The sequence below is a fragment of the Echiichthys vipera genome, assembly GCF_963691815.1.
Source record: "Echiichthys vipera genome assembly, chromosome: 20".
NCBI lineage: Eukaryota > Metazoa > Chordata > Actinopteri > Perciformes > Trachinidae > Echiichthys > Echiichthys vipera.
In genome coordinates this window covers 14,183,923-14,209,231 of record NC_139845.1, presented here as the reverse complement: position 1 = coordinate 14,209,231, position 25,309 = coordinate 14,183,923, and the positions used below count along the sequence as shown (strand labels likewise).

The following is a 25,309-nucleotide window of genomic DNA, read 5'->3' as shown; positions in this document are numbered from 1 at the left end:
ACACAACTATATTCTTGTAACAGGCTTTCGAGTAGAAACGGCTCTTTTATTGAGCCTTTCCGTAATTAGTCGATAAATGATTGATTCTCTGCCTTTGATTGGCTCCTTTCTTGTGCGAGAGCGCGTTGACGTCAGAGCCACCAGGAAGTGATTACTTCCTGCCAAAATAAAATAAAACAGCGGGGCGGTCCATTTTCAAATCCCCGCGTGCCCATTGGTTGAAACAATAGGTGTGTCAAGAGGGGTGCCTCAACTACGTCATTTCCTGCAGAGGACGAGCGGAGGTTTGACAGGGAGACGACGCATCAAGTCTTTTTAAGCAGAACCCATCGGGATATGGGCATTTGAGCGTCCCGGGACCGAGGCGTCCATCCCGGCAGCAGCAGCTCCCTTATATGGACATGCTCCGGATAGCATCCTCTGAGGTAGGATTTTAAAACTGCTGCTATTTCGTTTCTCGCCTCTTGTCTGAGGGGCTCTAACTAACTTTTATTGTTCAGTGCATGTTCATGACGCCCGGGAGCAGAAAGTAATGTTGCAGAAGTGGAAACATAACGGCCTACTCGCTGTCATGTTCTGGAGCTACCGGTTCTTGCTCCTGTGCCTGCACAGAGGACAAAGCATGCAAATGTTCTCAGTGTCATTGTATGCTGTGATATAAGCCCCACTTGAACTTCCTGGCTATAAGCCTGCACCTGCTTTTGTAATAAACCGCATACACCCACATGATGACAAGAAATGCTCCATTCAGATTCATAAATTCCCCCTTTTTCAGCCCCCGACCCCCTTATGTGAATGTAGCAATTGCGTTAATGTTGAAGTTACTTTTGTGATTTCTTCTGTATCATGCCTGGTCGGTGATCTGTGTGGTGCACGGATGACCTTCTTGCAGACACATTAAAGGTCTTAGAAAGGTCAAAACAGCTCATCATTTGTCAACAAGCTCTTGTTGTGTGCAGCTGACTGCTCTCAGTGCAGAAATGCTTCCTCTTCTCCTGTGACCTAAAGATAGAGTCCCGCTGTCTGGGATTATTGTTCCTCTGGGAATTCAAACACAATGTCCTCTGAGGTGATGGGGAAATATGGGCAGGGCCAGAGTCATCTAAAGGACAATTAAAGTCATATCAACCTGGTTAAGTTGTTGATGCTGCATGGAAAAGGCTCAACAACACGTTACAAGCATCACTGCAGCATTAATTGACATTTCGTCATTCAATTACGGACGCAACGAATGGTTATTATCAGGGATTAATCTGAGGAGACTTTTCTAGATTAAACGATTGATTGTTTGGTCTATAAAACATGAGAAAACAGTGGTCTGACCACCAGTCTAAAACCCACAAGTATCATTTTTACTGTAAGAATCAGCAAATTGTGCCATTTGAGAGCATGAATGAAATGTTTGGTATTTTTGCTCGAAAATGTCTTATATGAGCATTAAAAAGAATATTGATTTTCTTTTAAAAAAAAAATGATTGTAGCTACATTCAGTACTGTCAATGTCCAGATCTGGGCACACCGAAACTGTAAAACCATCAAAAACTACATCTGGAAATCTTGTGTTGGGATGGGAGTCTAAATATTTTGGATACAACCCAGAGATTTTAGATAAATTACGCCGTATGAGCTTCATGAGTGTACGCTTACGGCGATGCATCCGTCAAACATCCAATTTTTCCAGTTCCAGAGTTCCAATTGCTATTTCTTGTGTCGCAAGAGAAAAACACATTTGCCCAATGTACCCCGTTGGATGAAGAAATCTTGGTCGGCTGGCAGGGACATTAGCTGACCAGAGGGCAGATGTTATGTGTCAAAGCAGCTCGATAGACCAGTGAGACAACAGTTAGTCAACAGCTGCACAAAGGAGCAGGCAGACACTGGGAACTATGGACAGGGGGATAGAATTTTTTCCTAATTTGGCCCCTTATCTACACCCACTCCAGCACCATCAGCACCCACCCGTACCTACACGGGCAATTTCATATAAACCCTTGTGGAGTCTCTAACATCAATTTCCAAATCCAGGGTTACGTCATGTCAAAATGAAAAAAACGAACAAACAAAAAACAGGGAAAGGGGAAAAAATGCCTGCAGGGCACATGTGTGTTCTGTCCACAGTTATTGTGATAAAGGTGCAGTCATTTTCAGATGATGGTATACTGCCCAAACATGTCCCCAGAAATGCTGCAACCCCAAAGACTTCCAGAGATAAACAAGAACAAGCACGCTTCGATCAGTCACATCCTCCCTGTCTGGCCCGTACGCGCAGATAAACGGAGCGCAATTACCTCATTGTTGTGTTCAGCCATTCTTTTAAACACTTAAATTCTCAACCATTAAAGTTAAAAGTTGCACAATCTGATAATGTTTTCCTCCATTCTGGGCTGACAGATGTATGCAGCTGTGTAAACTGAGGTTTTACACTGATCTCACAAGTCTCTCTGTATATTCATTTTGGATTTTCTGCCTAGATGTGTTTAACTTTGTCAGAATTAAAACACAGATCAAATGTGATTGTAATAATGTAAGAGCAAAGGTTAAGGCAGGGTTTTGTCACATCCTGATTAAAACATAGCGGTTTTACAGGCAGTATGCTTTGTAAAGTTGTGATCTGTAGTTTATAATCTATAGAACAACAACTGTAACATCTGCCGTGATGTTGCGGGATGACTCAAACAGATGTCTTTGACCCCGCTGGGAGCAGCTGGGAGCTCCATCAAACTCCCTCCCACACATACTTTAAGATCCACACTGAGAGGACACAGAGGTAGTGGAGTAGATAGTTTATTCTTAGTAATGGACAGAAATGAAAGTGACTTAAATCTGCGATGCATAGTATGTACTCGCCGAGTCTCTAGAGCATTGCAGTCGCTCGATAAATCAGAGTCAGAGCTTTGTAACAAACTGCAGATTGTGTACTTTGGCTGGGCAGGTTCTAATCGAATCGGTGAATATGCACCGCTGCTGACGCTGTGGGCATGGTTCACTTATTAAACAAAAACCTTCAGATTATGAACTCACCTCACCTGGCATGAGTTGACAACCGCAACAGGTTAGGCTTTGTTTCTTTCAGGACATTTGAGCTTTGGTCATGTTTGTAGTGTTTGATCTGAAACACGGTAGACCAAAACTTCAGGCACATAGAGAAGCAGGAGTGTGGGGAGTTTTGATTTAAAAACATATTTATTAGTTACATGGACAGGTTTCAACCTGAGTAGGCCTTCATCAGGGTTCAAGTGAAGACATTACCTGAACCTGAGCGCTTTATGTATTCATTGAAGGATGGGAAATAATCAGCATCAAACTCACAAACAAACAAAGGAAACTAACATGGCAGGGGCTTTTGTGGTAGTTGCAGTAGCTCAGTCCATAGGTGACTTGGCTGGTCCCTGTGTGGACCATGTATGGAGCGTGGACTGGTGGCTGGAGAGGTGCCAGTTCATCTCCTGGGCACTGCCGAGGTGCCGTTGAGCAAGGCACCGAACCCCCAACTGCTTGGGGCGCTGGTCACTGGCAGCCCCCTCGCTCTGACATCTCTCCTTAATTGCATGTATAGGTCCTGTCTGAGCATGTGTGTGTATTTCGGGCCTGTGTGTGTAACATGATTAATAATAAGAGTGAAAAATTCAATTTCCCCGTTGCGGGATAAATAAAGTAATTCTTCTTCTTCTTCTTCTTGTGCCGCACAGCCCCAGACTGTCTGAGCAGACGTGTGTCATCATTTTCCTAAAAGCATGATTTTCCTTGTCCACACTGGGAATTTATTATTTATTTATTTACCAGCAACAGTGAACATTATTCAAAACCTCCAGTTCACTGTACATGTAGCAGAGTTAGCTAATAAACTCATTTTCATCTGTTCTACTCAAGCAGGTTATTACGAATGGCTTGATGTTCGCAATGCAATGCTTCAGCAAGCACTACGGGGCAACACAACACCATACAAAACAATACATTACAAAAGTAGCAGATGGAAAAAAAAAATTGTATGATTTCTCATGATTGCAAGTTTAGTTTGATTTAAGCCATCTCTTAAGTTTATGTTGGAAGGTTTTGCTGTTAGAGCTCTCTTTTAAAAGATAACAAGACATGAAATGAAATCCGTGAAAAGTCAAGATCAACCAAACCAAAAACCATAACATATCTTATCCAATATTGCCATAAAGCAGCCCTGCTCATTGACTTAAAACATTGGTCTTAAATGGTTGAGCCAGTTTATGTCAACAGGTTTTTGTCCTCTTGCTAATTCACTCTCCCCTCTTATCACAGTCTGGTGAGTGAGGGGTTGTTCCTCCCCAGGTTCTGCTTGATCTTCACCATGGCGGGGGATCTCTTTAGCCCCCCGTCCCCACTTGGGGATTCGCTGCTGGACAGTCCGCTGTGTGGGGACCTGATGGAGGATCTTTGTGACATTTCCCAGTCTATAGGGGACGACACGCTGGGGTTTGATTTCCCGGCCTACCAGAGCACTGGCTCTGGGTCCGAGAGCTCCATCGCGCTGGGTGAGTAGTTGAGTGGCCTCGTGTGTGGAAAGATTGTCACAGGGTACATAAACAGTCATGTTAAAAAGGTACAACGCTGATCTTCTGACCTTTTGGCTCCATTGTGCCACATGTAAATTCACTAAAGAAGCCGATGTAAAACAGTGTCTGGTAACAGAAGATTCGCTAAAACTCTAAGTCTCCTCCTTGAGGGTATCTCCAAATTTGTGAGCAGCACTTGTAAAAAATGAACCGTTTGCTCCTGTAATTTTATGATGATACATCAACTTAAATTTCCTTAAGTCTGCAGGAGATACTTATCAAGTGACAGCGGCCTGTTTGCCAGGAGTCCTCAGTTTCTGATGAAATCATCCTGATCTATTTAAAAGATATCTTCTGTTTGCCCTCACTGTGATGGTTACTCTGTTTGTTAGGAGCCCAATCTCAGTATGGCTCTGACCGGTTTTCAGTCCACGTTGTAATGCTATAATGAAAGTAAAGCTATGTAACATTAAAGTATAATACTAGTCTCAACATTCTTCTTGCACTCTAAAAATCTTTTTTCCGTCATCTGACCTGTAAGCGTGGATAAAACAGTTTTCCTCAAAAAAAGTGGAAGTCCCATATCATGCTAATTGTCAGGCACCTACTAGAATACTCGTATAATAGTATTTTTATAATTGTTTTTATTTATTATTATTTCCTTAATGTTCAAAAAACACATTATTTTTCCCATACTATCAGTCTGAATAAACCTATAGTCACCCTCTGTCTGAAACACTCTTTTCTGTTTTAGCGCCTGTCTCTTTAAGCCCATCTCCTGAAAAAGCCTGGTCTGCTCTGATTGGTCGGTGTTTCTGCATCTCACTATTGGCATCTCTGTGCTATCATTGCAGCCGGGGAATGACTTTAACCGCACTGTAGCGGCACTTTCTTCCAGTATAGTTGTGACATCACAACCGTAACAGAAGTCCTGACGGCTCGTTTAAAGGCACAGTTTCTGAATACAGACTGTGTGCATTTCTCTGTGCATTGAGTGTTTTGATACTTTCACTGTATTTATACAGCACCTCAACATGCTTTATAATCCAAAGAAGACATCTCACTTTCTACAATATGGTACCTTTTCATTTGTTCAAACAGTGGGAAGCCCTGTGAAATCACTCACTGTTGTCTGCTCTCTGATTTGTTGTTTTGCTATAGACACTTTGACCCCAGCCTCCAGCCCCTCGTCGGGGGTGTGTGGGGCAGCACCAGGCCCAGAGGAGAGCTTCAGCCACCTCAACCTCGAGTGCCGTGTATGCTCAGACAAGGCCTCGGGCTTCCACTACGGGGTCCATGCCTGCGAAGGCTGCAAGGTGAGGGATGTGGGACTACAACAGGCATAGCAAGTGCAGCTAAGTTAGAGTACATACTGTATGCATGTACAGACATACTGTACATATCAAAGTGAGAAAGGACAGAAAGGACATACAAAGATATGTATGTAAACGTAAAGGCAGATACAACCCCATTCAGATTGACGATAACATGTGCCTTAAATGCACATGTTATGTTTGTCTAGTGACAACACTTACACTCATGTGCAAACATGCACATACATGCCGGCCAGCAAACACATACAAAGCTCGGCATGGGGAGGCGCCTGACTAGGAGGCCAGTGGAAAGTTTCTGAGACACGCAGCCAGGTCATGTGAGGTGGGGGACATGGTGGCCTTGGTTGACTTGTCACCTCTCCCCTGCTTGGCACCAAGACCAACTTAATGACGTCAACACACACACGCACACGCACACACACACACTCACACGCACAAACACACACACACACACACACACACACACACACACACACACACACACACACACACACATGGAGCAGCTGCTGGCACAGAGCCCTGCTGTGCTGCATACTAAATATCCTTACAGAGTCGTCTCTGGGATTTCATGATAAGATAAATCTGGTTTACATATATATTTTTTTAAATGTTTATTCATAATGATAGTCAAACATTCAGGCCTTAAATAATCTAGCTCGTTTAGGGAGAACAATAATGTCATTAAATGACAGTGACAATGAAAACATTTCTTAAATGAAAAGCATTAAGAGTCATCACTGCATTGTTTGTCAAGTCGTGAGCTTACGGTAGTCTCATTCCTCTCTAAGCCGACGGCTTCTGGCTGCTTATCTGAGCCTTTTTTTGCTATTTATGCATGGCTTTTTTAACTTGTGACCTTGCCTGTGTTAAAGTTTTCTCCCATCAGCAACAGCTCCACCTTGAAATGTGTGTTCGTGTCGTGCAATAACTACATAACGAGTGAAGTGATACCAGTCATATATTTGAAGTTGTGCAGTGTTATCCAGTTATTACTGGTATTCTCTTTCTGTCTGTTTGTTGTTTCTTCCAAAAATCACTCCTTTTACCCTGCTGGAGGAAATCTGTTTCTCACTCCCCTGGACTGACACTGGGCCTTTAATTTCACACTTTTTGAACAATATTCATCTTTGCAGAATGTTCTGTCAGCTGCACAACTTAAATATGTGTCTTTGTGAGTGCCGTGCAGCTAGACAGCCCCCTGCAGCGCTCTGGTTTATTACTCACATGTCATTCATCAGAGCCGATACAAAACTAATGCTGACGTGTCAAACCGCTGCTATTCTAAAGTGGGGACACGATGACGCTGTAACAGTTGGACGCTGCACATGTGAGAGGTGTATTTTGACAGCGCTCTGCTGCTATATTCTCTGACTGATGATGTTGCACCATCATGGAAAAATCTGGCTTGTGATCCGTAGCAGTCACAGTTGAGTTTCCACACTCGACAGGCTCTACATATCACTTTCAACACCTTGCTTGAAGAGAGGAGCGCTTGACAGAATAGCAATAGAATGTTCTGTGATGCTAATGGTGCAAGGGATTAAGTCTGTGGCGATGATGTTATGTCATTTGTATGGGAGCAGCAGGACACAGGAAGAGAAAGCCTGCAGTAATGGGAACACTTAGCATAGCTCAATTGATTGAAGTTAGTTGGAATAGGTGTGCTACAAAGAAGTCTGAATTTTAAGGACAGTTCACCCTAAAGAAGAAGAAGAAGAAGAATTACTTTATTTATCCCACATGGGGAAATTTAATTTTCACTCTTATTATTTTCATATTACACACACAGGCCCGAAATACACACATGCACAAACAGGGCCTATACATGCAATTAAGGAGAGATGTTAGAGCAAGGGGGCTGCCAGTGACCACGTCCCGAGCAGTTGGAGGTTCGGTGCCTTGCTCAACAGCACCTCGGCAGTGCCCAGGAGATGAACTGGCACCTCTCCAGCCACCAGTCGACGCTATATACATGGTCCACACGGGGACTTGAACCAGCCAAGTCACCTATGGACTGAGCTACTGCCGCCCCAAAACAGAAAAAACTAATTTTTTTCTGTTACCTGTAGTGTTGTTTATCAATATTTAGTAGAAGGAAGAGAACTCATGGACAAGAGATTCGTGCTTGCGACAGTGCCAGATGCCAACATTAATGGCGCCCTCCTCGGCTAGGCTGTAACGTAGCGGTATCGTTTAGCTCTTCCTAGCTAGAAATGTCAGACCAGTATGAGCACAGTTCCTTCTGCGCTGTGACACAGTTGGTGGGTGTAGTTCACTCGAAAGAAAAAACTTCCTACATTAAAATGCTCACAATAGGTCTGTGCATTATCTTGAGTAACCAGGTAGAGATTTCTGGAAGAGAGACATTGCTTCTGAGTTTTTTTTCCCCCTTATATTTGAGAGCCGTTAGACATCTACAGCATATGGCAGATATCTCCAACACTGGGCAACTCAACACCCAAACTATCTAAACTTCTAAATAGCACTCCAGGTGAAAGGAAGAATATGTATTTTTGATTTTTGGGTGAACTGTCCCTTGAAACTTCTTTCAGTTTCACTACAAGACGTTTGCCCTTAAGGAAGTATTGCACAATACATGTCTTTGCTTACATCTTTAGTCTTGTTACTCACAGCTATATATCACAGTAAAATACTGGTTTTGCCTGTACACCCGTACACAGGCGTGCAAAGGCATGCTTGCTGTAAAACACAAACATCTGTTTTTTTCCTCCTTTGGCAGTTCTGTTGTTTTGTAATGTATTTTTGATGATTATCATATGTCTGAACCTTCACATTTCTTCCCTCAGTGTTTTTACGAAGATTGCACCTCACAAAACCATTTTTTTTGGGTTAAAAATACCACAAAAACTGATTTGTGACACATAATAACCCTTAATAACAATGTGTCTCTACATAAAGGCACACGAGACCTTCTGTAAGATGACTTCTCACGTATTGCGTGAGCATGTGGCTCCAGATATGTCACCAGAAAAATCCATATTCCTTTCTCGACAGTGAGGGATGAGGAATGTCCTGATTGAAATGTCAGTGATGTACATAGTTGTGTGAGAATGTGCATCAAAGGATCATATGTTTCGCGACACGTTTGACATTTGATCAATCGGCGTTCTTCTATTGAAAGGTCAGAGCTTACTATACACCTTAAACATATCTGTCTTTAAATATAGATGTAATTCCACTATACAGTATACAAAATGTCATATAACACTGGTCCTACCAGGGCTTAAAATGTACCTTGTGTGTGCACTATTATACGGTGCTGCGGATACAGGTGTCTGACATATGGTCAGTACTCAGCCTTGATAATACTCCTGATCCCTAAAATAAGTGTTGAATAAAGCTATGGATCTAGTGGATTGAGTGTTTTGACACTTCCATAGTATTTATATAACACATCGACCTGCTTTATAATCATAAAAAGACATGTAAATCTTTATTAAAATGTTTTTTATTACATTTTTGTGAGTGTTTTGCTTCTCAAATCAGATCATGTTACTTTGAAATGACCATGTAGATAAAGTTAACAGCCACAGTATGTGTCATTCTGTCTCGACCAGGGTTTCTTCAGGAGGACCATCAGGCTGAAGTTGGAGTATGACAAGTGTGAACGCAACTGCAAAATCCTCAAGAAGAACCGCAACAAGTGCCAGTACTGCCGATTCAACAAGTGCCTCTCCGTGGGTATGTCCCACAACGGTAAGGCCTGTTACCTCCAACATAAAGCTAAACTATGTAGCCTTTTACTATAAATAGCAAGTGACAATTAGAAGATAGCAGAGGATAGTGGTAAAGGAAGGGTAACAGTAGAGTCTTTAAGTCGGTAAAAGGAGTCCCTATCATCAGTTAGCTAGTGTTATCCAGCTAAAGTTAGCTAATGTTAGCTAAGTTGAGTTAAAATGTGTTACATTGTCTTTTTCAAACAGTCTTGCTTTAAAGCGTCCATTCATGAGCATCATGAATTCTGTGTCATAAAACTCTGTCCTCAGTCAACACCATAATGTTCCCATTCTCAACAACAGCAGGACGTGTCCTAATGTGATTTGGCTCCAGATCAACATGCTTTACATTGACTGGGTTTTTATAGGACAACGTCCTGCTGGAGCCTGCTTGACATTGAGAAAACACAGACCCATATAGCTCCACATCTGGCCTGTCATCTGCACTGACTGCTGAGGGGTCACTGGGTTTGTTACGATGGCCTCCTACTGCAGACAGAACAGTGTCTTCAGAAGAGATCTGTTGGGGGGCAAATTGTGTGTGCGTGTGTGCGTGTGTGCGTGTGTGCGTGTGTGTGTGTCTTTCTTTGTGTGTAGTGACATTGTAAAATAACACACCCACCATTTGCAAAGTCTTGGCTGTTGCTAATGATGAATGTTTCTACGCACCAGCAATCCGGTTTGGTCGGATGCCTCAGGCGGAGAAGCTAAAGCTCAAGGCAGAGAGCAAGATGGTGGAGAAAGAGGTGGCCAGCTCTATGCTGGCCGACCACAAGATTCTGGTTGGGCAGATCCATGAAGCCTACATGAAGAATTTCAACATGAACAAGGCGAAAGCTCGGCTCATACTCACCGGAAAGACCAGCAAGCCGGTAAAGGAAAAAATAATATTCTTTATTCTATATCTGTGCAGAATAAAGAATATCCTCACCTACCAACATCCTCTCCTCCTGTTTTTCCCCACAGCCTTTCATCATTCACGACATGGAGACGTTCCAGTTGGCAGAGATGACGTTAGCGGCCCATATGGTGAACGAGGACTGTCCGGAGCCCAAGAGCGGCCTTCAAGCAGGGGAAGTGGTTCTGGCTGTGGGGTGTGGGGAGCTCCAGCAGAGGGAGGCCGAAGCCAGGCTCTTTCACTGCTGCCAGAGCACCTCGGTGGAGACGGTCACAGAGCTGACTGAGTTCGCCAAGGCGGTGCCGGGTTTCCAGAGCCTGGATCTGAACGATCAGGTGGGTTTAAGGGTGCTATATTTGTCACTTGTCTTGTGTAAGAAGTGGAGAAGAAGGATTTTTCCTTGAATTAAAGAGGATGTGTTTCTGTTGGAATTGTATGCGGAAAAGAGAGTCGAGTCATGCTGTGGACTTCTCACCTGCCCATTTAGGTGACTCTCCTGAAGTACGGCGTTTACGAGGCCCTCTTCACCCTCCTGGCTTCCTGCATGAACAAAGACGGCCTGCTGGTGGCCCGTGGCGGAGGCTTCATCACCCGAGAGTTCCTCAAGAGCCTCCGGCGGCCTTTCAGCGACATGATGGAGCCCAAATTCCAGTTTGCTTCACGTTTCAACTCCCTGGAACTGGACGACAGTGACCTGGCCCTTTTCGTGGCTGCCATTATCTGCTGCGGAGGTAGATCGATATGTACTCTAACTGGCTGTACTTTGTGCACAAAGAGTGAAAATGTGCAAGAAAAAGAATCCTCCTTGTTTCTCCCTCCAGATCGCCCAGGCCTGGTGGAGGTGCCTCCAGTGGAGCAGCTGCAGGAAAGCATTGTTCAGGCACTGCGGCTCCACCTGCTGGCCAACCACCCCGACAACAACTTCCTCTTCCCCAGACTGCTGCAGAAATTGGCCGACCTCCGGGAGCTGGTCACCGAGCATGCTCAGTTGGTGCAGGAAATCAAGACGACGGAGGACACGTCACTGCACCCGCTCCTGCAAGAGATATACAGGGACATGTACTGAGAAGATAGTACATGGTCACGAACAGGGACATGTATTAGAATATTTATGTATGCACCTCAAAACTGAGTGTCCATAAATATTGATTGATACTATCATGCATATCAATGTACTGTAGCTCATTGTGCAGCACTGCTGTTATCTCCAGTGGTTACATTTAAAGGGGACACAGCAGGGAACAAACATTCTCATCTTACACCATAGACGTGTAGGGATATATTTTCTCAATGCAGTGATTTTCAACTTGGAGCACCCAATTGCTATGGATTGTGTTCTCGACACCATCTTTTACTCGACAGACTGGACGAGACTAGTGCAGTCATGCAAGCACTGAGGTGTGTTAATTTAGCATGTGAACAATAACTTATAGGGTCGTAAGAGAAGCAGACAGGTTTTGAAAAGTTCTGCCATTGTTTTTATCTTTGAGGCAACTGAAATGTTTGTTTTGCAATAGAAGATACAAATCAATACAGGACACATACCTAATATTCTGGATATTTTGTTCATATCATCATGCATTTAAGTCATTTGGATTTGGTCATTATTGTGTATAGTGCTTTTATTGGAATCAGTCACATTTCCCTGCAACCTGTTTGGAGAATCTTGCAACAGTATTCACCAAGTGCCATAATGTTTCCATGTCTGAGCTCATATTTCTTCTGTTTTGACCGCGGGGGAAATGTCTAACTATTAAGTGTTGGATCAGGGAATGTTCTCACGTCATAAATCATGAACAGTAGTGGATTTTAAGCAGTTAATGTACTAAAATGAGCCTAACTTCTTCTGTAAGCAGCAATCGTTTAAAAAAAATATTAATTTCATGTCTGATATATTGATTTTAATCCTTCATCCTACTGCTAAAAAAACATAACTCACCTGAACTATTTTTTTAAAGTTTGTTTTGTACAAATCCTGTCATTAAGACACATTATTGGCAAGTGAATATTTTGACCACAAACACAATAATCTGTTAAGCTGGTTTATGATTTATTTTGTAAATATACCAAGAATGTGGTGACCACAGTGAAATTGTTTGCAGACAGTAAAACAGGCCTGAAAAGGAGGAGCTGATTGCCTCATTTGGTGTACGTATTCTTCACTTTCCAATATAGTACTGAAACCATTTTCTGTCATAATGAAGCTGTTTATATATTTTTGTATCATCATGTACAATAGTGTACAATTAAAAAATGCATTTGCTGTTTCAATAAAAGGAATTATGTCATGTGGTAGTTTGAAATAAACTAATATATTTAACTTTTAATTGTAATACTTATTTACTTACCTAATATGAGCTCATCTCATTAAAGAAATTAGCTAATAGCTTTTTCCACTACATTGTTTTTTGAGTTGTCATAGCAGGAAAAGCACAGGTGAAACTAATAATATTAATGATAGCTTTGTTCCATTTATGTCTGCCAGTAAGACGTTAATGTAATGAATTACACCTGTGCTTTTCCCTTTAATGACATGTTCAAGTACCTGTTGTAAAAACGTAGTCTACTATGACAATAACCCATGTTATTGATCTGGGCTGCTTAACTAAACTTTAATATTGTCTATACTGCCCTACAAAGCCTAAGTGCAGTAACTATTAAATCTTTAACATGATTTCTGCACAATTTAGGGCCTAAAAATACGGAGGTTAGGATGGATTTGGATAGAAAAGTATTCAATGGTTAACGACCATGATCCACCATCAATGTTCCAAATATTATTTTGTAAATAGTAGAGTAAAAGTAAACCAATTTTAAAGCCCATGTTTTTGGCTCAAATGTTTCCGTAGGTTCTGCACTTCAGGCTTTTTAGGGCAATATACAGATATATATCAAAACAATTGATTTAAAAAAATAAAATAATAAAGCAGAAATAATACATGAAAATAGAAAAATCACTTACAAAATAATCTAAAAAATAAAAAGAATTAAAAAAATGTTTCACATATTCTAAAGAAGTGGGAAGAAGGAAGGAAGAATATATATATATAAATATATATATATATACTGTATATTTACTGTGTATATATATATATATATATATATATATATATATATATATATCATTTTAATCACCACTTATCATAACTTATATTTTTCTATATTCCAGTCAGTATTATTTTAGATGATAATATATGATCCCTTCAATTTTACACTAACAAAATAAATAAACAGAAATCACCTGATGCTCAAGGATATTCTTCATCCCAGGACTTTGTGAATATCATCTCTCTATACAATACATTCATTTGAAGCATCCCAATACTGTGAAACGATCGATAAGACTGTAAATACACTATAATGTATAGTTTATAGTTGTTACATCTCCAGTCCATTAGGGGGCGCTGAAACGTCATGAAACAACATGGCTGAAACCAGGAAGTAGCGTTTTCTGCGCTCTGCTTGAAAGATGGAGCAAGCTACAAACGAACCCCGTCAAAAAACATTTACATGCCAACTGTGTGGTTTAAGTAGCCCTTTTACTTACTACGGCCAGAAACCACCAAACACCAGAGCCATTGTGTAAGTGGACACTGAGCAAAGTGTTTCTTTTAGCGCTGTGGAGCAAGACGGGCTGAAGCTAATGTCGTTAGCAAGCTGCGGCGTTACATGACATCTATAGCGAGTCCTGTCTCCAAACACACGTCTGTTTTCTTCTTTGTCAACCACTTGAATCTACATGAAGTCATATCAACGTCATGTCTGTGTTCCTGTCGTTCCCCGCAGGTTGCTTGAGGAGTGTTTTGTGACCCAGGACCCCTTCAGTCCGGACAGGGAGAAGTTTCTCGTCCTGGGCTCCACCTGTAGCCTGTGCAGCACGTGTGTCTGTGTTGGATCGGTAAGAAGTCTTAACATTGAATTGTGGTTGTCTAACTCATGCTATCAAATGATCGATGCATGAAGAAAAAGTAGCTAGGAGTTAAAACTGCACGTCCAGTCTAGTTTTGAACACCAAGCTGTGCTCCTGTGGCACTTCCCCACTTGATTGCAAGATTTGACCTTTGTAGGTCACTGATGATAAAACATGCATCTGTGGTTTGGATGTTTTCCTCAGATGGCTTTGCAATCATGTGTCCTCTATATACAGCATATGTGCAGAGTGCACTTCATGACTCACATGCCCCTTAAAATCAATTAATCCAGTTCCCACAAATATACCTTTCACCTTGAAATTAATGTAGCTGAGCATATCCAGTGATGATGTGTTAGTGGAGCACTGATGCTGGACTTTTTTCCCTTCTCCTCAGGATTGCAGTCTTTTCTACACCAAGAGATTCTGCATGCAGTGTGTGAACAAGCACTTGGACCAGTTCCCCCATCAGATCCAGTCCGAGCTGGCCAAGAAGAAGCAGAGCTCCAAAGCTGCTGCTGTCTCGTGACATCGGACCAAAGTTCCATAACATGCTCACCAGTAAGAAGAGAAACTTTTGAATGGTGTTTTAACAATGGAAACACATGGAAAATCAAAACATCCCGTACTTGATTAGCACAGTGTTCATTTTGATGGATAATTAACACTACATGTAAGAAAAAGACTAGTTTACGCTTGTGTCCAGTAAAGTTAGGCTGCTATATTAGCCTTGCTATATTAGCCTTCTAATCCTGTTTATTTGTTGAGTTTTATTGACGCGAGTACCGGGTGTGACTAGTGTTGCCGGACCCCTGATGGATTGTGGTTGCAGGCTCAGAGTCAGCCCTGCTGGTTTGCAGCAATTAAAAAAAGATGTACTGTGTGTATAGTTGCCCTGCAGAAGCTCTTACTATATGTTAAAAAAAGGTTTAAATGATTGAGAATATTGCATCGCTTATTTCTTTAGCTCAACGACATTTTTATAACAATGTTAAATTTGACTCAAAAAGATGTGGAAGTAATCACATTTCTCATGCCAGTTGCTGGGCAGATTAAAAACCAGATTAATGTGTCAGCTGCTCTACAATTTTTCTTTGTACTTGATGAATTATGCCTGTTGTGTATTTAAATCCCCCCTTTAAAAAAAGAATAATAAGAAAACCCTTTTTACTACTCTTCAGCAACATATGGTGACATTACCAGTTATATGTCTAATTATCTTGAACTGTAGACACATTTGTATTGACATGACTCATTCTTTTTGTGAGTGCATCACTGTTATCCCTCTCTGCATACATGGACAGAGAGTGCACTGTTGACTTCTGTGAAGTAAAAGAAAACATGCATTTGTTATCTTTAAACTATAAACAAAGATACGCACAGTGACCTTTCTCTGTCGTTTTGTGACTGTTTAATCGTGGATCATGATTCATTTGTAACTGTTTTGTTTTAGTAACAGAAACTGCTGCACTTGCATTATCCCGCTCGGTTACATTTAGCAGTGTTAAACAGTTACTCCCATTTTGTCATTTTCATAATCACACATAACGGTTTCAATCCTGATCCAAACAAAATGCCCCCCTCCCCCACCCCCCATTCTCACTTCATTTTGATCACAATCTGTTTTCAACTCAGGGATCACTCTGTACAACACCATGCACAGTTTGCAGCAGCATAAACACATTATGGATTAAGTGTGATCCCGGCGATAACATCGATATAACAGATGGCCTTGCTGCATTCATCACAAGATGTTTGACGTTTCAAGGGCTAATTGAAACAGCATGGCCTTTAAGGCAGGCCCAGTGATATTTTTTTTTTTTTGCAGTGAAATGCTGAAGAGGAATGCAGAGCGACATTTGCTGTAGAGTTTAAGTCAGGACATCGTGAACTCCTGGGCACAAGGAGGGCTTAACTATTCCTGATGCATTACCTCGGTTACTCCAGGATTCCTACACAGCTCTGGGGCGTACAGACAATAAATTTGATGAACTTAAGTCTTGGCATGAACACCAATTAATATCTTAAGTAAAGATTTTGTTTTAAAGATGCAAACTGAGGAGATGGAAATGGTGGTGAAATTCAAGGTTTTTTTCTTGTTAAAGCTGCAACACATTCTCTTTCTTTGATGTTTAAATTCCGAGCACACATAAGCAATTACAACCGGTGAAGCACACTAACCACCTCTGCGGCACCAGTGGCAAAGTCTGACAGCGATAGGCACCATGCCAACGATGACGGAAGACTTTCTGCTCGAGAGCTGATGTCATCGGATGCCAGGAGGCACATTTGTGGCTTTTTTTTTGGGTCGTTTTTCTGCATAAACTTCATTTTGGTGTCTCATTGTCCTTCAATAGCCTTGAAGCGGTAACCAAATGGATTTACACTGATTGAATCAAGTGTGCCTAAATCATTTATGTGACACCAAATCAGATCAGGAGTGGGATCTGTCAGCACTCATACGATCATTTGATGATTGACTCTTGTGATTACCATCCTGGAAGCAAGACCTCAGTCTTACTACTCCTGCAGTGGGATAAATGTGGTTCTGGTGTTGTTTTTTCTTATCACGTTTGTTTATGCAGGGCATCAAAAAATACCTTTGACCTGTAGGTGTTCAGTTAAACTGATGCCTGCTGTGACAAATAGAGTACTCACAGCAAGATAAAACACTATTATACTCTCCATTATAACCACAGCCTCCTGCTCATTTTGCTCTTTATGTATTTATCTCATCAAACAGATTAATTGGGTCATATTCATGTGTAGTGCTAATCCAATCCAGCTCTGTTGTTGTTGGTGCCCCTGTTCGACTTTAAGAGAGCTCAATGGGCGGTCCTAGCGGCAGACCAATGAATCGCCTGCTCTGTTTAAATAGTCCTTGATGTCAACTTTTCTTCTCCACTCATAGCTCCCTCTAACGCCATGTTGGCTGTTATGACTTGACTTGTTGTTTTCATCAGCCTTACTACGGACTTGACAGGAGTGGCTCTCTTAACCACCCCCTCCCCCCTGCGCCCTTGGAGACGCTTTATTCCATTTTTACGCGTACGCGTTTTGGATGATACGCGCGGAGTATGCACGCATCATCCCTGTGACTTTGCATTTTAAAGGATTACGACTTGGAAATAGAAGTTTGAAAGGGTTTGGTTGTTTGTGTTTTGTTTTTTTCTTGTCATATGTGCAACAAAATGTCAGATGTTCGCCTTTCTAACGCGAGCCCGACAGTGGAGAGGGTGGACGCGCGGCCGCCAGACAACGTCAGACCTTCGGTCCGCAGAAACCTTTTCGGCAGACCTGACCCAGGGGAGATACGAAGGGATGCGGAGGCTATGATACGGGAAGGTGTGCGGGATTTTACGGAGACGTATAATTTCGATCCCGTCAACGAAAGACCGCTCAGTCGCGGCGGCAATTACGAGTGGCAGTTGGAGAGCGACGCACCGGAGTTTTTTTCCAGGCAGCCTCACGGGAGCCAGCCGCCCCGGCGAGATGAGGACGAGCCCGGCGATAACACCCGGCAGGATGCCGAGACGAGGAGGCAGACACCTGAAAGAGACGCTTCGAGGAAGAGAAGTACAGAAGATTCAGGTGATTTACCTTCACTTATGAAGTTTGGCATCGCACAATTTTTTTGGATTTCGCTGTGCCGCAATGCAGAGGCGCGGAGCTGCAGTTGTGTCCGGGGTTCAGGTTACGATCGGCGGGGAAGCACACCGAGCATTTCTTTAAAAAGGTTTCATCTCTCGTTATCAATGATGCTGACAGTGTAATGCACGCGCATACAAGGGAATCAAACTAATGTGTCATTAATTACATTGTACTTTGCACATATTTTTTTTTTTATATAACTCGGGTTGTTCTCTTTAGTAAAATGTCTCCGGTCTGCCAAAGATGTCAGGTGCCCTTTTTTTTTTTTTTTTTTTAAAGTGGACGTGCAGCTTTACACACACCAACACTTTCTCTCTCTCCACCAGGTTGCTGCTCCAGCGAGTGTCAGACTAAAAGGTCGCATACCGACAAAGAAGACGATGATGAAGACCATTCCGGCGGTGCAGGAAGTCAGGCGGTAACAGCCGCGGAGCAGAGAACCAGCAGGCCGGAGCAGAGCGCGGAGGTCCAGTGAAAAACAGTGCCAGGTTAGAAATCATTATTCCACTATTCAGCTGTTATGAACTTTTTTTAAGGGGATAATAATATAAAGGGCTTCAATGTGTAAAATAACCACGATCGGCGTCGGTATTGGACGCCAATAGAGGGTTTGGGTAGTTTACCATCAGTGACAGTAAACACTTATTTATGTATCTGCGCACACGTCATCAGCACTTTAAACTTGCACATTTTTTTTCCTCCACAACCGTTTCGTGTGTGTGTGCGTGTGTGTGTATAAGTGCGTGTATGTGTGCTTGTTTGTGTGTGTGTGTGTGTGTGTGTGTGTGTGCGTGTGCGTGCGCGCGCCTGCGCATCGGGGATATCAAGCATGAGCAACTGCTTTTTCAATTGCACCATTCAACAGCCTGTTTCCTCTTTATGTCCCACAGAGCGGGGAGACCTGTTGCTGGTGGAATACTGTAGCCTTTCTCGTCATCTGACAGATGGGAGAGAACATATAAAAGCAGCCTTTTCCTTAAGAATGGAGGAGGAGAGGCCGCACAAGCACTGAATATGTACACTATCAAGTTTTGGCACTCATTTCAATTAAATTGCCTCAGAAGCAGCAGACAATGTAGCAGTGTGCAAAAGGACTTTTTGCTCATCTTCTTTTTTTTTTTTTATCTACTACCTATGTTTCAGATGTAGCACATAAAAGCATATTATGCTTTTCATACCTTTTGTTAAATGTATTTTGAATAAGTGTGTGGATTTGACTCGGGAAGTTGCAGTGCAATTTTCTAACAGAGAATTATTATTTTGTTAAAGTGGTCATATTGTATCATTATTCAGGTAATTGATGTAAGTTAAAAATGCAGATTTTCAAAAGTCAGGGTTGTGTGGAAACAAAAATGTCTTCACTTTTTCTATGGCTTTATAGTCCCAGTGTTGTATAAATATATAAATCTTGTTTTTGAAGGCCCAGATGGTCACACTGTAAGTTGAGGGTCCATCTATCTGGGAACAGCCATGAAAGATAAAGTTTACAATTATTGTCTCTTTATTCCCCCTATTTGTATTGCATGATTATTATTTTTTTTGCCAAAGTTTTGTGAGCTGGTGGGGTGGGAGTGGGGGTGGTGGGAGAGTGGCTAAACTGCTGACCAATATTCAACCAAATTTTAACAGTATTTGCTAATAATCCTAAGAATTAGCTTTATTTTAATTAGGTGAGTTCCTATTTTGGTGGCTTTCTGGTCACATAATCCGCCCCTTGTAATAAGTGGTGTAGTCCAGCTTAACATAGATAAAATATGTTAAAATCAACAGGCTACTTTTTATGCAAATATGTGAATCAAAGATTTGTCTTTGTGGTGTGGAATTCATGTGGAACATGTAATTGCACTATTGTTCATTTCTCTTCTTTTTCTTTTGAGGGCAGAAAAAAAACAGAGTGACACTGCCTCATTTGGTGTAAAACTTTGAAGTGTACCTTTGTGCCTTACTTTCCTTTTTTTTCCAAAAACACTGAAAAACTTATACTAACTTATTTATGTTGAGCTTTGTGTTGTGGGTGTATGCATAGCTTCCCAAAGCGACTTTTTTTGTAAATATATATTTTCATTATTGTTTTTAAGATAAATAAACTGTTGCAAAACTGAGCCTAATAATCTATTTTATATCCTGTGTGTTTTTGTATTTTTTTTTCTCTTCTCTCTGCAATTTGATTAATTAAAAATGCCACGCTGGTGTGATAAATGCATGGACTCACCATTCTTGATTGCAAAGTACACAACCTCTCCACCCTTAACAAACGCTGTAGGATTAAAGTGATCCGTCCGTGTAAACTGCCAGACTGACCGAGTGATTATTATAACTCTTACACAAAGACGTGATGGAGATACAAACATGCTATTAAAGAGGTGTAATGAGCTCTTCAGTCTGATGAATGACAGCAGTGATATAATCACTAACTATACTATGACGTGTCAACTGTACAACCACTAATAAATATTATAATGATGCCCTATAATGAGTTTTTAGTGGTTTTATGTGTATATTTTTGGAATTAATAATTCAGCTGTGGGTTTATTTCTATAGGACCCTAACTTCCAAAGAAATCTATAGCAGTCCCATAACTTATCAGAAGGAACTCTATTTCCTATGGAGTTACCACTGTAATATTTGGTAAAAATAAAATGATATCATTTGTGTGGTTGGAATAAAATCCAGCACACGGTGTAGGCCTGCAGCTCGAGTGCCAGACACAGCACCAGAGTGCAGGCTCTGACTGTGCTGGATCGTCTCAGCCCAGCTCTGCCTCTAAACTTGAAAACAACAAGGGTATGTCCTGAGGAAAAGAGGGGGAAAAAAGTTTTTAGTGATTGACTTCCCCTGGCTCCAATCACAGCACAGAGAAGAAAAGCAGACCACTTAGGAGCCAGCCAGTCAGAGAGCTGTGGGAGGGAGCCCGGGACAGTACAAGCTGTTCTTTTCATAAAACACACACCACCCAATTAGTTTCATTGGCTGCCTCTTTCCTGTTGATACCAGCGTGTAGGAGTCAAATACAGAGTGAGAGAGAGAGAGAGAGAGAGAGAGCTGTTCCTATAATATCTCATACTGACTGTGACTGCCGTCTGCACTGCAGTAATTACTAGTGAGCTCATGGCCTTTTTGCACAATTTTAGAGAGGATTGCAACACTTTTAACACATTGGTGCTCTCTTTTTCGGCAATTTGAAACTTTTAAACACAAGACATGTCAAGTGTCAGCATAATGTCAAAATGTGTTTGTATTGTATGTATTTTTGCATCTTATCACTTCCACTTCAATCCTGTTGTCATGTGTCTTTGTTATGTTATGTGTAATTTAGTAACAACAAATCATCTTTTTTTTTTTTTTTTGTGCTGATCTGGATACAATTGGTCCGTCACGTGGCATTTTATAAAGCACTTGACATTTGTGTCATAACTGATCCTGGCAACATTGAAACAATTCTTTCAATCAGTATACACCACGCCCATTTCCACCCAAGATAGTTTTTGCATTTGTTTTCCGTGCGATTAAAGGCACAGCCTTGAATGGAAATCCACACCAGGATCTATCCAGACGTAGGGTCTGGCAACGAGCGATAGACCTTCCCAACTCAAACGCATGCATTTCAAAATACCACTGCACACAATGGATAGCACTACAACTACGACCGATCAGGCCAATGCATAAGGTAATAAGGTGTACCTAGAGTGACAGAAATGATCTTTGTTGTTTACTACCACCACTTTGACAGGGCAGCACTGTCGTAATCCGGTTACGCCCGCCCATAACAGAATTTCTGACATAGTTAATGAGCTGGCCAATGGTTTGTGCCCAGTGGCAGCTGCGGAGCAAACTTGAAATTTGGTAGCGGTGTGTCTGGATTTTCTGGGTAGGCATGGTCTCTTTGGCATAAAAATAATTCCTGAATTCAAAATGCAACTACAACCAGACTTAGATAATGCATGCCCATATCAAGCAGCAATGTGATACATACAGAGGGGAATCTTGTATTTGGTTGGGAGATTCATAGCTAGTCTGGGAACCACACGAGCTCACAAACGCAGGAAATAGTTTTTAAAAATAATCATGTACGTGTAAACGGGGCCTCAGATGAGGAATATGTTGTCACTTAAATTGGTGACTAGCAGATGTATCAGAACGGTAAGTGTAGTTAGCATCTTTTATCAGTTTCTGTTGTTTGTTAGCAGAAATAGAAAGTTGGCAGGACCAATGTAAGTTTGTCACAAATTATCCTTCTGAATCCTGTGTGACCATGAGGTACAGCTCTTCAGATTAGGATCTGGTTGTTTGGGCCTGATGGGGCTCAGAACTGCAGATGGTTACAATTACATTGTGTTGATTGGTGCACGTGAATGACAGAATCAGAGCTCAGAAGATTTATTTTCTAGATAAATGCTGTGTATTGATTAAAAGTGGGAAAAATCTAACCCCTCACTATCTGTGAAGTGTCTGTATTAATTAAACATCTCCCTGGCCTTGGTTTACCCACACAGCTGTTTTCACTTAGCCTGGAAAGACCTCTTCTCAAGACTCTGTGTGCATGTTCACACATGATTGACATCTCCCTGATTAGTTTTTTTTTGTTGCCTTTAGCGATTTGAATCACCTGTGTGGGTGTGCAGAGTCCTTAAAAAGCGGCATCACTTGCTTTGTTTGGCACTGTCAGCCCATTGTAAACCTGCTGTCATACACATTAACTTCCACCTTGGGGAGTTCTTTCATGATATGTGAATGTCAAGCGACAGTTGGGGGGGGGGGGGGTTCAGCAACATTAGTAGTAGAATGCAGAAAGAAACCTTTCTGGGAGAACAGTTTTTCACCTTTGACATCAAGGTGGTGCAGGAAGAGAGGCAGTAGAGCTTATCATACCGTGATCCAGATATGACATCACCATTTTCAGAGAGCTGTGCCAGGCATGACCTCAAGAGTGTGTGTGTGTGTGTGTGTGTGTGTGTGTGTGTGTGTGTGTGTGTGTGTGTGTGTGTGTGTGTGTGTGTGTGTGTGTGTGTGTGTGTGTGTGTGTGTGTGTGTGTGTGTGTGTGTGTGTGTGTGTGTGTGTGTGTGTGTGTGTTACCCCAGACTGACCCTGTTCATCATTATACTCTAGCTTGGTGTGAAAAAGGCATACACGCATGCACACAGCCACATGTTGACTTTTACTAGTTTCTCCTACATTTCAAGAAGTATGAAATCAGTCCCCCTGCACACTGTTTCACTATGAGCTGAGTTGGCTTCCAAGTCAGGAAAACACTTCCATATTTTCAGTGTTAAATTAGCAGGCCCCTGAAGGTTGCTGCAGATAACGAGAGGAGAAATGGGTCATAAAAGTCTGACATCTTGGAGCTGACGCTATGAATAGATATTCAAGGCTTACAAAGTATGAGCTCATAACTTGGCAAACTTGTTTTTACGAATGTCTTGTTTTATTCTGGAAATACAACTTCCCCATCTGTTTGGTGTTGTTATTAATTTGTCTGAATTTTTTTTTTTACTTCATTTAATTTTTTTTTTTACAAGGGCAGGGCTGCTTTATTTTTCCGCTTTGCCTCATGGTCATGTGCTCCTGGCAGCAGTGACAGCGGGAGAGATGAAGTGGAGGTAGTTAGGAGGGAAGAAAGAAAAGAAGGAGGGAAGAAAGAAAAAGAAGGAAAGAAGCAATGAAGGATTGAGTTAAAGGGAGGAAAGAGAGGACAGGCTTTTTGGCTCGCGTCTTGCTGCAGCCTGGCCAAATCACGTCCAGTTCAGGATGTAAACAAACTAATCTGCCAATGTGAAGTTTTTACACATTTTGGTTTTGCTCGGGACTGTGTGACTCATCCGGCCTGGCTGTGTGGCCTCAGATGCTGGCTGGCCTGCAGTTGCAGCACTGCAGAGTTCAGTTTGCCTTGCAGCAGGGGTCACTAACACGGTGCAGGCCTGCTATTTTCTCTACTAATGCGTACAAATGCCCCTTAATAATGTGAATAGATGCAAGCAAAAATAAAAGTATTTTGTGTTTCTGTGAGGACTGACATGTTTAGTGTTTAAAATAATAGCACATAAAATGAAATGAAATTTGTCAACCACACTTGGTTTCATACAAACTCTTTGTCAGAAATACAAGAAACTGATGGCACCACTGTATTATTGTCATGGAAACAAACTGCTTTATGACCTCAGGGCCAAGTCAGTGTACTTTTGAGTTTTAAGACCTACACACACAGACATAAAAACACCATAGCAGCCTCTTGCATAGCCTGGCATCACCAGATTAAGTTGCAGATGCTTACTTACGTGCATTATAGCCGGTGTCGTCAGCATATGTTTGAACACAACTTAGCGCACCCGTTGCAATTGAACAATTTTTGATCAAAAGTTGCATTTGGTATGTTACTGTAAAAGCTGTACATAAGATATTGATTGGCGCTGTTTGACAGTTTGATTGGAGTTTCATGAGACTGGTAAGCCGCGCTGGACATACAACCCTATATGTTAGTAACTACGACGCTCCTCTTGTTATCATCTTAATCCCGCCCCACATGAGATGCACAGTTGTGATTGGCTTCCCCAGGATCGGCTGGCTTAGAAATCTGTCTGAAACGGGAGGGGGGCCTAAATGTACCTGCCAGAGTAAATGAAACATGAGCTCAGCAGATTCGTCTGGTTTCCAGGCTCCCTCTTGTGGGTCACATGCCTTTGATTTCTTTCATCTGGCCCTAAGGGTTCGATGACATGTGTGTCTAAGAGGAGGGAGGAAGAACAACTCGGTTGAAATAAGGCAACAATCAGCAGCTGGGGTGACTCGTGCTGTAACTATTAACCCCGGGGTCATTTCTTTTCTCTCTATACATCAAGGTTTTAGGCAGCTGGGGGATGACACGCAAGCAATTTTGCAGTGGCGTGTATTTTCCTTATGTAATTCGGGCGGTTAATACAAAACTAAGCGGTACTACGACAAACCCACATCATAGTGTGACTTTCTCGACATGCAAATTGTCTTTGAAACTGACAAATAGACAGCAGATTTAGCTAATGCCAATTGGCTGAAATTATAATGGCTGCATCCCCAATTTCTATTTATTTAATTTCATTTTTTTTTTATAGTAGTAGCCTTGTCTGTCGTTGACGTTACAACAGAAATTATTATAAGTTACATGTAACTGTAAATGTTTAAAAGACGAAGGAGTATAGTTGTTAGTTGCAGCCCAATGTTTAATTGTAGATGTGTGTTTACATGCTGTTATACATATGTGCATATCTTTTATAGCAAACATGTT

At 41.8% G+C, this 25,309-nt stretch overlaps 3 protein-coding genes across 3 annotated transcripts; all 3 read left to right on the top strand.

Annotated features, from left to right (window-relative positions):
- The first annotated feature begins 208 nt into the window (after positions 1–208).
- Positions 209–12,778, top strand: pparaa (peroxisome proliferator-activated receptor alpha a). Its single transcript, XM_083934823.1, has 8 exons — positions 209–425; positions 4,270–4,502; positions 5,685–5,839; positions 9,436–9,574; positions 10,267–10,466; positions 10,561–10,827; positions 10,980–11,223; positions 11,314–12,778. The coding sequence occupies exons 2-8, from the start codon at positions 4,319–4,321 to the stop codon at positions 11,556–11,558; spliced, it is 1,434 nt and encodes a 477-aa protein (XP_083790949.1). The 5' UTR covers positions 209–425; positions 4,270–4,318; the 3' UTR covers positions 11,559–12,778.
- Positions 12,779–13,961: 1,183 nt separating this feature from the next.
- On the top strand, positions 13,962–15,784 carry cdpf1 (cysteine rich DPF motif domain containing 1; the record flags this gene model as incomplete). Its single annotated transcript, XM_083934807.1, has 3 exons — positions 13,962–14,074; positions 14,279–14,390; positions 14,800–15,784. The coding sequence occupies 3 exons, from the start codon at positions 13,962–13,964 to the stop codon at positions 14,929–14,931; spliced, it is 357 nt and encodes a 118-aa protein (XP_083790933.1). The 3' UTR covers positions 14,932–15,784.
- Positions 15,785–17,323: 1,539 nt separating this feature from the next.
- LOC310962647 (uncharacterized protein) lies at positions 17,324–20,473 on the top strand. Its single transcript, XM_083935159.1, has 3 exons — positions 17,324–17,993; positions 18,380–18,541; positions 18,944–20,473. The coding sequence occupies exons 1-2, from the start codon at positions 17,582–17,584 to the stop codon at positions 18,526–18,528; spliced, it is 561 nt and encodes a 186-aa protein (XP_083791285.1). The 5' UTR covers positions 17,324–17,581; the 3' UTR covers positions 18,529–18,541; positions 18,944–20,473.
- Positions 20,474–25,309: the final 4,836 nt, after the last annotated feature.